We start from the raw sequence: 14,020 nt of genomic DNA, 5'->3' as shown, positions 1-14,020 counted from the left end.
TTCAGTTGTTCAGTTGTTCAGGTGTTCAGTTGTTCAGTTGTTCAGGTGTTCAGGTGTTCAGGTGTTCAGCTGTTCAGCTGTTCAGCTGTTCAGTGTGTTCAGGTGTTCAGTTGTTCAGGTGTCCAGGTGTTCAGGTGTCCAGGTGTTCAGTGTGTTCAGTGTGTTCAGTGTGTTCAGTGTGTTCAGGTGTTCAGTGTGTTCTGGTGTTCAGTGTGTTCTGGTGTTCAGTGTGTTCAGGTGTCCAGGTGATCAGGTGTTCAGGTGTCCAGGTGTTCAGTTGTTCAGGTGTTCAGGTGTTCAGTTGTTCAGGTGTCCAGGTGTTCAGCTGTTCAGGTGTCCAGGTGTCCAGGTGATCAGGTGTCCAGGTGATCAGGTGTTCAGGTGGGCAGCGTAACAAGTAAGTGTCATACTCGCTAATTATGCTGCAGGTAAATCCTGTAGCTAACCGTGTGATAGGTAGCTAACCTGTAGCTAACCGTGTGATAGGTAGCTAACCACATGTAGCTAACCGTGTGATAGGTAGCTAATCACATGTAGCTAACCGTGTGATAGGTAGCTAACCACATGTAGCTAACCGTGTGATAGGTAGCTAACCACATGTAGCTAACCGTGTGATAGGTACCTAACCGTGTGATAGGTAGCTAACCACATGTAGCTAACCGTGTGATAGGTAGCTAACCGTGTGATAGGTAGCTAACCACATGTAGCTAACCGTGTGATAGGTAGCTAACCACATGTAGCTAACCACATTATGTGATAAAAGCAACACTACTTTGAGCTCTGTGTCGATACTGCAGGCCCAGTTTGGCTGCTCTGAGCGCCACTTATAGATATCTCATATCTCAGTGGCGGACCGTTCTAAAACCCACATGGAGTCTCGTCCTCTGGTCTGGCTCGGAGGTAGAGGCTGTGGTTCAGGAGGTAGAGGCTGGTGGAGGTAGAGGCTGTGGTTCAGGAGGTAGAGGCTGGTGGAGGTAGAGGCTGTGGTTCAGGAGGTAGAAGCTGGTGGAGGTAGAGGCTGTGGCTCAGGAGGTAGAGGCTGGTGGAGGTAGAGGCTGTGGCTCAGGAGGTATAGGTGGAAGTAGAGGCTGTGGCTCAGGAGGTAGAGGCTGGTGGAGGTAGAGGCTGGTGGAGGTAGAGGCTGTGGCTCAGGAGGTAGAGGCTGGTGGAGGTAGAGGCTGGTGGAGGTAGAGGCTGTGGTTCAGGAGGTAGAGGCTGGTGGAGGTAGAGGCTGGTGGAGGTAGAGGCTGTGGCTCAGGAGGTAGAGGCTGGTGGAGGTAGAGGCTGGTGGAGGTAGAGGCTGTGGTTCAGGAGGTAGAGGCTGGTGGAAGTAGAGGCTGGTGGCGGTAGAGGCTGTGGTTCAGGAGGTAGAGGCTGGTGGAGGTAGAGGCTGTGGCTCAGGAGGTAGAGCCGCTGTCTAATGATCGCAAGGTTGGCAGTTCGAACCCCGTCTGGCCACATGTCGAAGTGTCCTTGGGCAAGACACTGAACCCCAAATTGCTCCCAGTGAACTTGCCGCCATTGGTGTGTGAATGTGTGTGTGAATGGATGAATGAGAGGCCGTTGTAAAGCGCTCTGGAATAAGGCGCTATATAAGTCAGTCTATATAAGTTAGTCTGTATAAGTCAGTCTATATAAGTCAGTCTATATAAGTCATCTATATAAGTCAGTCTATATAAGTCATCTATATAAGTCAGTCTATATAAGTTCGTCTGTATAAGTCAGTCTATTTTTAGGTCACTGGTTCTATAAAAAGGATGGCTCTGTGCAAGGCAACCTCCTTTCTTACCAGATGAAACATCATTTGACCTATCATATCATACAACACTGATATCACTGATATCACACAGCACTCTGTTGACCTATCATATCATACAACACTGATATCACTGATGTGATATCACACAGCACTCTGTTGACGTTGCTAATGTTACATTTCAAACTCTATCTATATCTATAACCGTTGAAAGAGCTGTTGTCTCACTGAGAGTTGATCAATACATCTGTCTGTAGTTTCCATTTATTACAGACATTGTTTAATAATAACAGACTTTCAGAGACATTCGACACACAATGCCAAATATCATCCCATCAGATAAGTCAGACAAATGTGACGTTCTAATGATCTGGTCCTCATATCGGCAACCAATCAAAATGTTCTGACTTTTCTTTTGAAACACGGGACTACGTTTCAACGTTGTTGAGAATCACAACACAAACTCGCTAGTCGAGCCAAAACACTGCAACTACGCAATGGATTGGGTGAGTAATCCCCACTGCTACCTAGTTAACTAGAACACTACTTTACATTGTTACCTAGTTAACTAGAACACTACTTTACATTGTTACCTAGTTAACTAGAACACTACTTTACATTGTTAGCAGGCTCACAAAACAAGCTGTGTTAGTTGACGCGGAAATGTATTGTATCACATTTTTCGTAAGAAAAGTCAGATCGTTACAACAGATCCCGACATGAGGAGCAAAGCATCAGAACGTGTCACAAATATCATCCTATCAGATCAGTCAGACAGACACAACATGGACGCAGCTGCACTGACTGACGCTAGACGGCCATTAATCTCTCCCCAACATTGTTTTAACCGGTGAGGGTTTCTTTCTTAAGTGCTTGTTACTCAATGAAGAGATGGAACTATATCACTGTGGTGCCAAGGTGCATTATTCATGAAGACATTTTGTTAACGTCCTCAACTCTCCTCACTGGAGAGCGTGCGTGGCTGAACCACGTGACATTGTAAAACAAAGATAGAAATACGGTGTATATGTGTATATGTGTATATGTGTTTATGTGTATATGTGTATATGTGTTTATGTGTATATGTGTATATGTGTGTATATGTGTATGTGTGTATATGTGTATATGTATATGTGTGGCTCTGTATGGTTTTATCGCTCTGAAAACTCGGACAAACAGACAACGCTTCCCTGACAGTGACTGAATGACATTCAATGACTTACGATGGCGGGAGTTGGCAACTTTCTGATTTCTGATTTACCACAGCAAGTAATAGACATGTTTTTTTAAAGATGACAAGAATATTTAGTTTAGAAGCTTTTCACCATCAGATATTAGCGAGTTTGGTCTTGGTCGTATCTTGGTCTTCAAGATACGCTACACCACAAAGACACCCAAGTACCTGTCAACATACTTCCAAAAAGTGAACAACGTCCACACATACAACACCAGAGGAAGCTCCACGAACCACGTTCAACCGCGTTGCACCACAAACAAGGGGTTAAACTCGTTTGCAAACTATGCAGTAAAAATGTGGAACGCCCTTCCTATAATCTTAAAGGAGTGCAAAACACTGCCCACCTTCAAAACCACTCTCAAAAAACATTTACAGGAGGCTGCAATCCGTAACTGGACCCTCTAAATCAAAAATCAGATTAAAAGACCCGAACTACCCACTGTACATACTTTGTGTTTTGTCCCCCGCCCCCACCTGTGGTGTATGTCCCCACCTGTCCTACCCGCTGTACATACCTAATGTTTTGTTGTATTGTATATCTAGTATTGTTCTTCCCATGATGGATGTATTTTTATCTTGTAGATAGTAATAGTTATTTGTCTGTATTATCTTGTAGATAGTACTAGTTATTTGTCTGTATTATCTTGTAGATAGTACTAGTTTTTTTTTCCTGTCTGTCTTACATGTAACGATGAATTGAAAATCAAGGACCCCAATTGAAATAAGCCAGTGGCTTTCTTGGGTTTTTATCCTTTTAGTTGACCTTGTATGTAATATGTACTTTCATGTACCTACTTCTGCAAATCTTCTAATAAAGTTTTCAATCAATCAATCAATCAATCAATCAAAAAGTTGTTTGTCTGAGTTTTCTGCCTGTAGTGACTTTTGCTGTGATATGATTGGACAATTTCTATTTCGGGGCGTGGCTTAGCGATAGGTCCATTACTTATTATTAAAGACCAAGATTCAATAATAAACAATGTATGAAACCGATGGGGATGTCTTATGTATTATGTCTTCGAGCTGCACTGGACCTTTAACTCCCAGGGTGCACCTCTACTACCCTGCTGGGGATATTTATAGCCGTCGCCTCTCAGACTGAAGATGAGAGAAGATAATGTGGCTCCTCCCATAAAGAGGGGGGGTCACTGTGTTATTCAATCTGCTACTTTCTGTCTTGTGATTTCACAGCCTCGATATCTACCACCACAGCCTCCATATCTACCACCACAGCCTCCATATCTACCACCACAGCCTCCATATCTACCACCACAGCCTCCATATCTACCACCACAGCCTCCATATCTACCACCACAGCCTCCATATCTACCACAGCCTCCATATCTACCACAGCCTCCATATCTACCACAGCCTCCATATCTACCACCGCAGCCTCCATATCTACCACCACAGCCTCCATATCTACCACAGCCTCCATATCTACCACAGCCTCCATATCTACCACAGCCTCCATATCTACCACCACAGCCTCCATATCTACCACCACAACAAGCAGCTCTGAGGGTGTTTGTTAATGTGGGAGCAGTGAGGCTGTGCTATGTGATACACACATGGACATCCATCAGATCCATCTGGAGATTTATCGGGTGACAGAATGCCCGGGGCATTACTCCACTCCACACAGCACACGCGTCTTAAGTCGGCGTTCAACCCCACGTTTGCCAAGTCTTGAAAGACCGCCTTAATCTTGACCTTTTAGGTGTGTCAGTGTCATGAGCTGACGGACTACCGAAGCCACTGAGGGTCAAACTAAGTCTGTGGAAACCTTCGAAACCGTCTAAAATGGAAGAGCTGCTGTGCTGTCGCCTCGGCGGTACTGGGTGGCTCCGTAGCGCAGCGGTAGCCATGGTTACACTGTGGCCCAATGGCCTCTCCGCTGTCATGTCCAGTCTGTTGGCATTTGCAGATATGGTCCTCTGGGGTCCTCTGGGGTCCTCTGGGGTCCTCTGGGGTCCTCTAGGGTCCTTGTTTGGTCGAGGGGGGGTTGGCTGGGGGTTTGGTCGAGGGGGGGTTGGCTGGGAGGGGGGGTTGGCTGGGGGGGGGGGTTTGGTCGAGGGGGAGTTGGCTGGGGAAAAAACCCAGTTTGTGTCGAGAGCGGCTGAACGAGGGGTGAACCCACCGACTAAGCTTGTTGTCATGGTTTCTGCGTGGGGAGGGGGAATATCTCGCAATGACATCATCTCCAAGACACACACCGTCACTCTCTCTCTCTCTCTCTCACACTCTCTCTCTCTCTCTTTCTCACACACACACACACACACACACACACAATCTCTCTCTCTCTTTCTCACACACACACAATCTCTCTCTCTCTTTCTCACACACACACAATCTCTCTCTCTCTCTCTCTCTCTCTCTCTCTCTCACACATGCACACACACAACCTCTCTCTCTCTCTCTCTCTCTCTCTCTCTCTCTCTCTCTCTCTCTCTCTCTCTCTCTCTCTCTCTCTCTCTCTCACACTTACCCCCCCCCCCAACCCCTCCCTCCACTCCTCTTTCGCTCTCTTTCTCTCTCGTCCTGCACTGAGGTGTGTGCAGACACAGTGTAGCAAAATGGCCGCCGTTGCCCAGTAGCTCCGTTGTGAAGCCAGTTCCCCTGGGGGGGGTTCATACCATCTCAGCCATAGGGTCAGGATGCCATGAATCCTCAGGATGTCATCAGACTAGCCTGGGCAGGGGGGGGGGCAGGTGAGGGGGCGTTGGGAGCAGTTTGAATGCAGCACATGTATGTTTGCTGTGAGGCAAAGGCATCATGTGCTGGGGGGGGGGGGGGGGCATATTTATGTTGGACAATCTTTTCTCTCTCTTCTTCTTTTTGTTGTTGTTGTTGTTGTTGTTGTTGTTGTTGCATGTTAAGATGAAACAGCTTCTCAGCATATCTGCTCGTCTCACAATGGCAAACATCCCAGAATATGATAATGACGTCAATGCCTTCCAATACATATTCATATAGCATTTATCAATCAGTGTCTTATTTCCAAAAATAGGTTTCATTACAAAATAATATGTATTAAGATTCCATGCTAGTAGAGCTGCGCTATGAGACACGGCAGGAATGCGTTCAACTGGGGCCGCGTAATGTCTCAGAGAAGAACGATCTAATCCCGTAGCAGGCTGTGTGGCATTAACATATTCAAATGATCTATATTGAGCGCAAAATACCCATGAAAAAGCTGCATCAATAGATTTGAATAGTTTTAGACACAGTGATATCAGCAGATATCCCAGCCTTGTGTAAGATGTATGACCAGTCGATAAGGCTAAAATTGAAAAACAAATGAAACAAAATAAAAAACAAAGGGGATACACTACCATAGACAGCTGGAGCACTGTGGATGGCATGAATGGGATGCATCATTTTCAGAAAAATATCAAAAATAAAATCTCATGAGAACAGTTCATATGCCTTGAAAATGGATGTGTGCTCCTATTGTTCTGATGCTGGTTCCCCCTGGACAACTACACACCACACTACACAACTACACACCACACTACACAACCACACACCACACTACACCACTACACACCACACTACACAACTACACACCACACTACACAACCACACACCACACTACACCACTACACACCACACTACACAACTACACACCACACTACACCACTACACACCACACTACACAACTACACACCACACTACACCACTATACACACCACACTACACAACTACACACCACACTACACAACTACACACCACACTACACAACTACACACCACACTACACAACTACACACCACACTACACAACTACACAGCACACTACACAACTACACACCACACTACACAACTACACAGCACAATGCTCCCACATTTATTAATTCCCTAACACCATGACGATAGTAAGAGCCTCTTGCTCTGCTATAACCCAGGCCCGTATCACTGCATGCACTGTTATGCAATATAAACATGAATATTAATTAGCCTACAATATAGCCATATATATATATATATATCTAATAATCTTAAGCATCTTATGTATATCTATATCTATATATATCTCCCGTCTCTCGGCACTACAATATAGTAAATGTATAGAAATTAAACATAGGCTATATTTCCACAGCGCTTACCTTTTAATGTAGTTTTTGCCATAAAGAATCTGTTGTAAAAGTGTAACCAGTCCAAATGCGCAGATGAATATAAAACAAAGAGATCTATTGCCGAGCAGATCTTTACCCGACGTCGGGTCGGAGTAACCCATCCTTCATCCGCTGGAGCCCAACACCCAGAATGAGGATTCTCACGCCGCTGCATGAAGGATCATTTGGACATGTTGGACATGTTGGACATGTTCACCATTAACGCACTGGAGAGGAGAGGACACTGGAGAGGAGAGGACACTGGAGAGGAGAGGACACTGGAAAGGACATGGTCCAACACCACCGCCGTTACTGCAGTCGCACCACGGCTCTCATCGGTCTTGGTCGAGCATAGAGCAAATGTGGAAATGTAAAGGTCCCAACAAACAGCTCGTGATTTTATCAGGTCTTAATCGTCAACAACAAAAATATATGTTACCGTCATATATATCGCAAGAGTGAGAGCACATAATTCATGAAATGTAAAGTCAAAAAATCCCTGACATCGCTTTGAGATCGTGCGTCCGCGTCACGGCCAGGCGGTGCGCGCAGACACGCAGTGACAGTCTGCACATCCCAGGATATATACCCGCTAGAGTTAACTATCACACTGTACCATACCCGCTAGAGTTAACTATCACACTGTACCATACCCGCTAGAGTTAACTATCACACTGTACCATACCCGCTAGAGTTAACTATCACACTGTACCGCGTTCATAACGATCATACGAGCAAAGGTTTGTTTGCACACGAAAGTGTAGTATATTTTTACACATATATGGCCTTCTTATATTCACGTATATTTTACACATATATTCACGTATATTTTACACATATTACACGTATATTTTTATTACCTCAAATACACTATATTGAATACTTTATTATTTCATTTACGAACGATCTCAATTGTCGCACATGCGCAGTCACACACACACGCATACGCACGCCCCCGAGGGTCTGGGCCAATCAGAGGCCTAGGAGGAGGACTATAAGACTTCTGTGCAAAGGGGCGAGCGCCCTGCTTTTTGACTATCTCGATTCACGGTGTGATTGTTCAGTGTGCCTGTAATCTGAAGACCCAACCTTTTTTGAATAAATACTTTTAAAACTTTGGACCTTCTTGTATCACTGAAACAGAGAAATTATTCTACATAAGTGGCAACCACGAAGGGACCCTTTTTAATAGCTTTGGATCGGTCGTTTTGCAGCTCTCCAGGGTAAGTACAGGCGAAGCTGTGCAAATTAGACTGTAAGCTATATTTTAAACGGATCCTCTTTAATATATAACTGGGTCGAGATTAGTCAGAGTGAGCCGGGTTATAAAGCCTGTATTGAGAAAAGTGTTATAATTGTACGATTTCTATCGTGTGTGTGGTTATTATTGTGGCCTTGTTTTAAGAACAAGGGTATTAGCAAGCTAGGGAAAGACGTTTTTCTAAGCGGGCTAATAACTGTGATTTGTGTCAGGCAATAGTCTGGTGAAGTGTAAAATAGCTTTATTCAAATGGTAATGGAATTGGAATTCCTAGTTTGAAAGAGCAGAGTCCGTGCTATTTTAGAGATATGCATTGTTAAATTACTGAGGAGCACGGAGGAGAAACGTGGCTGGTTGAAAAGGGCGCCATAATATTCCTTTGTCTGAAAACGCATGTCAGACCTGTGGACCAGGCCGCTAGTTTTCCCTTTGTGCAGATGCATGTCTGAGTTGGCGCCAATTTCTTCCTGTGTGTAGACAGAGGCAGGCTTAGTGGACACACAGGGCCTAATAACAAGCATGTGCCATTTTAGAAGTAGTTGAGTAAGATTATCTTGAGAATTGCTGTGTCGTGAAGAATAATGATTATTGTGGAAAAGCAGTGTTGTGAAGATTAATCTTACAGTCTTGGCTTTCTTCCCCCTGACATTCATTTTTTTTCAAATACACACGCGTGGGTTTTGATAAATGTCAGTACTCATCTCTTAAAAGATAACGATAAAACCATACAAATAGACTGGGATTGATAAAAATAGAGATAGAGTGAATTGATCTCGGGGTATTTCAAATAAGTTTAAAGAGATTGTTTTAAAGCAGGCTACAAACACGTGGGGGTTGCCCCACAGAGAAGGACAAAGGCCCTCCCTCTCTTCCTTCTTCTTCTGTTGTTCAAACATACAGACACGTTGCGGGTGATTGTTGCATTACATAGATTTAACGTAGTTAAAGATATTTGTCATAGTTTGTTAAAAGTAAAGATAGATTGTGACTTTAGGTTAGATTCAAAGCATATGTGGCATTTGTGCGTGAGTCTAGACCAGGCTGCTTTCCCTGAGCAGAATCACAGCAGGGTCACAGATCCCAATGAAACGGCCCTGTCCGCTTGCATAGAATGCTGACGAGAGATCTGTAGAGATCACTCATAGATTGATGTTTTTAATTGATTGTCCTATAGCAAATTACTTTAATTAATTTAATTAATTACTGATCAGTTGAATTAATTATTCAGAGCATTCATTTTCTGTTTCCCAGAACAATTGATTGATTCCATAAGTTTTAAATCAATGTATATGATGATATAGTGAATAATTCTAACGAATCATTCATTCATTTCACTTAAACAATTGATTTAGGGATAGATTGTAAAAATAAATCAGAAGATTGAGAGTTTTAGGTAAGGGAGTCATTCTGCAAAACATCTTCGGTGTGGCGGCCTCTATTGGTCGAGACAAGACAGGACGTTTTTAATTGTGTACTGCCCTCTGGTGGTTAGAACAAGACAGGACGTTTTTAATTGTGTACTGCCCTCTGGTGGTTAAAACAAGACAGGACGGTTTTTAATTGTGTACTGCCCTCTAGTGGATGAAACAATATAAGACCTTTTTAATTGTTTGCTGCTCTCCAGTGGACGGAATACGAATCACACTGGACCACTGGTTCTCCATCAGTGCATCCGCCTGAGGTCGACGATATAGTCTTTTACAATGATAAATGGAGGGTTACTTCAATTAATTTAAGTAATTACAAATTGATTTAATTAATTATTCAGATTATTTCATTTTCAGTTTTCACAAAACTTTGAGCAATTGGTTTATAGTGGTCTAGGGATGACGTTTTCTTCCACAGGATTTCATCAATGAAGTGTAAATGACTAAGTCTAGTTGATTGTGCATTCCTTCCAAGTAGCAGGTCGATTTCCTTCCAGATTGTAATTGATAATTGATCATTTTGTTCCTTTCAAATAACAAATCGATTTCCTTACAGATTGTAATGAATAATTAATCATTTTATTCCTTCCCAATGACAAGTCGATTTCTTTTCAGGTTGTGATTAATATTCGTGTTTTACATCTTTTTATTTGAAGCTAAGTTCTTTTTTCACAGTTCTTGATTAAAGAATAGCAGAACAGTTTCTATCAGAGGATTGATCAAGCAAGGGGTTGTGGATCAGAAGGACTTAAAGCGTGACCTGCTTTTTGTAATTTGATAATTGTGTTGAACAGCCTTTGTAGTTTAATAATTAAGTTGACCTGAACTATAATTAGTATTGATTGAGCAATTAAGTGACACATTCATACATAATAAGGGAAAAAACCATTTAGATTAAAACGCATACACATAGATTACATTTAAGTCAATAATACACAATACCACTGAAACAATCCGTTGTTCCGGAGTTGTAGTGTTCTGTGTGGACAGTTGACACAGTTAAGAGTTGGACTAGCATCTGTTTAGCAGATACAGCAACAGAAGGTGGGTTGTAAGGAAAGTACACCTTATAGCATATTTTCAGCATATTAAGCAGTATAAATACTTCAAACATGGGAGCCAAACCCAGTAACATTGTGAGGGCTGTTAATACAGCCAAGGGAATATTAGCAAATTCATCTCCTGTGGCTATAGTGGAAAAAATGAATCCTCTTGTTAAGGAGATTAGCGAGATATCAACGAAATGGAATATTCGTTGGGCAGACATTGAACAACCATGGCCAGCAGAGGGCACCTTTGATTTACAATTAATTGCAACATTGGAGATACTTATCAATGTACATAAGGCGCATCAAAAAGGAAAGATTAGATCAGAGAAACGCAGGTTAGAGTTAGCTATTTTAGACCTCTTCAAGGTAGAGGGGCAGAAAGTAGCATTAGCTTGGAAAGAGAAAACAGCTCACATGGATCCAGAAAAAAGAGATGAATTGGCCAAAGCAATGGAAGAGAAAGTGAACATTCCATTCTCACACACAGCTCCAATCTCCAGTCCTCCTCCCTATGCCAAGAGACTGGAGGACAATTCTCAGCGGATCTACCCTCAGGTCCCTGTCCTAAGTACGAGTGGAACCTTCACTATCAAAGATAAGGATGACAATGTACTGGAGAGGGGAAGAGCGAAAGTGACCGTGGACTTCGAACCAGAGAACAGGTCAGGTGCCAAACCGAAAATAAAGGAGGAGCCGAGGGAAAAAGGGGACGACAGGAGGGACAAGACGGATGACGGTGAAGATGGCAGTGGAGGAGATGGCAAAGATTCCAGTGATGACAGCAATGCACAAGGAGGCTACAGTTCTCCGATAAGAAAACTACTAGCCAGGGCCGAAAAGCAGGGAGGGAAAATACGCTATAAGAAGGGAAAAGAAGAAAATAGTTCGGAAGATGAGCAGAAGTCTCTGAAGGCAGGGAAGAGAAGAGAGAGCTTAGAGCAAAAGAAGAAGAAGCTGCAGGAAGACAGGGATGAAGAGGAGGGAGAAAGGAGGGCAAGAAAACTCCGTGCGAAAATCCTAAGAAACGAAGAGGACTACAGACAACAGCTGCAGGACCTAGACGTAGAGAGAGAAACGTGTCGTCAATCTCAAGCGGCAGCATCACCTGCATCCCGGTTGAACTCCCCAAGGTCCGGAGCGACACCAAGGCGGGAAGCGACACCAAGGCGGGAAGCGACACCAAGGCGGGAAGCGACACCAAGGCGGGAAGCGACACCAAGGCGGGAAATAAAAACGGAGCCATTAACTCCACAAGTAAGCGATTATGAAACAGCATCGGAAGAAGAGGAAACTCAGGGGAACTTCCCAGTGCTGATTCGAGGTAACCAGATGGAATATCGTCCTTGGAATCATACGGATCTGTCAGAAGTGATCGAAAAACTCCCAGTCCTGGAAGATGGAGGTCATCCTTGGACGGCTCAAGTCGACGTGAGATTGACAGGGACGCACGCTGCTATGGGGGATTTGAAAAGACTCTTAGCTACCATTACAGGATTGGACACCATGCAGGAAATATTGATGAAGGCGGGACTTCATAGATATATCGATACATCCGTTTATGATCCAGAACTCTTCGCAGCAAACAGAGGCAAGCTGTGGAAGGCAATCAGAGAAACATACCCTACTCACATTCACCCAGACAATGTCATTGTGAAGCCACTGGGGGGAGATGAAAATCCCCGGGGGTACGTTGCCCGTGTGCATTCTCAATGGAGAAGTGTGACAGGGAAGGATGCCGAAGATAACCCGTTAGAAAAAGCCATAATCAGGGAAAAGATTCAACAAGGTCTCCCTACCCCAGTTAAGAACAAGTTAGCAGAAGTGGTGGGCCTACGACACATGAGCAAGGCTGTTTATATAGACAACATAGCACACCAAGTAGAATTATTTAGAAAGAAGATTCAGGCACAGAAGGCACAAGACGAGGACTCACTCAGAAAACTAACTCAAGTGCAATTGCAAGAAGGCAAGAAAACCAAAGAGAGAGAGCAGACTATAGCCCTACAGGTCCCATCTCAGCCACAGCAACTGCAAATTGTCCCTCCCCAGTCATACCCACAGGGGCCACAAGGGGGGAATCCATACCCACAGGGGCCACCAGGGGTGCAAGTGGTTCCATACAACCAGCCTGGCCAAGGACCACCACAAGAGGGATGGACCACAGCACCGAGGAGGGTACTAGGACCATGTTTCGTATGCGGCCAGTATGGACACTTAAAACGTACCTGCTTTAAGAAGAACCAGGGGGGCGCAGGGGGGAAACAGAAAGGAGGAAATAAGCCCCCTGCTGCACCGGCTCCAGGAGTGGTGAACCCCTATGGAGGCCCAGCAGCTGCGCTATAGGGGTGCCCAGAAGATCCGAAAGGGGGGTGCCAGCTGGTGGTGACAAACAGGCCTGAAGATGAACCTACAATATGGGTGTCGGTCAACCAACGTCCATTAGAATTGATGGTGGACAGTGGAGCAGCCTACACCTGTCTGAAGCCTGAAGACGCCACGCACCTTCCTATGTCTGGGAGATATGTGAAGACAATCGGATTCGAGGGAATTAAACAGCTGATCCCTACTACTGAGCTTGTAAGCTTAGAGTACAAAGGACAGAGAGCAAATCTGTCAATACTTGTATCAGAACACACGCCAATAGGGCTACTAGGGAGAGATGCACTATGCCAGTTAAATTGTACCGTGAAATGCACACCGGACGGCTGTCAGGTGACAGTGCCACAAGAGAACAGACAACTGTCTGTCATGATGGACAACAACGCATCTATGGTATATTGGGTGGGAGGGCTTAGCCCAGACCTAATGGAACCAGCAAGGATGTGGGACAATTATATCCTGGCACACATGGCAGAGGCCAGAAGGCCTACTGATCCATTGCATTGTACACTCCAGTATTTTAGAGAAGTTGCAGATGCAACCCCAGATGAGTGGCTGAAGCATCAGCCAAAACAGGTACAGCTTAGTGCAAGTTGTATAATCCTAGGCCCTCAGGGAGTGGCCATGAAGATAAACAGTGACACTTATCTAGATCAGGAGCATAAGATTGAGGGTAGCATCCCTCATGTGACACTTATGATATCTGAACACTATAAGCAGAAGCATTTAGGGGCAATGATGGCAGACTCAGAAAAAGCCAGATTTGTAACGACAAAAGAAAACCCTGCTATCTGG

The 14,020-nt window shown here is 44.3% G+C and overlaps 1 protein-coding gene across 1 annotated transcript in view; it reads right to left on the bottom strand.

Moving 5' to 3' along the window:
- Window positions 1-7,231, bottom strand: part of LOC308155347 (alpha-2,8-sialyltransferase 8E-like) — a gene marked incomplete at both ends in the record, with an annotated part of 25,740 nt that extends 18,509 nt beyond the window's left edge. The window contains one exon of the mRNA XM_080528656.1: window positions 7,101-7,231. Within this exon, the coding sequence (XP_080384782.1) occupies window positions 7,101-7,231 (131 nt within the window). The remainder of the gene's footprint in view (window positions 1-7,100) is intronic.
- Between the last annotated feature and the right edge of the window lie 6,789 nt (window positions 7,232-14,020).

Source organism: Nansenia antarctica, assembly GCF_963989245.1.
Source record: "Nansenia antarctica genome assembly, chromosome: 4".
Taxonomy (NCBI): domain Eukaryota; kingdom Metazoa; phylum Chordata; class Actinopteri; order Argentiniformes; family Microstomatidae; genus Nansenia; species Nansenia antarctica.
The sequence above is the reverse complement of the archived record's forward strand: the minus strand, read 5'-3'. Positions and strand labels throughout refer to the sequence as shown.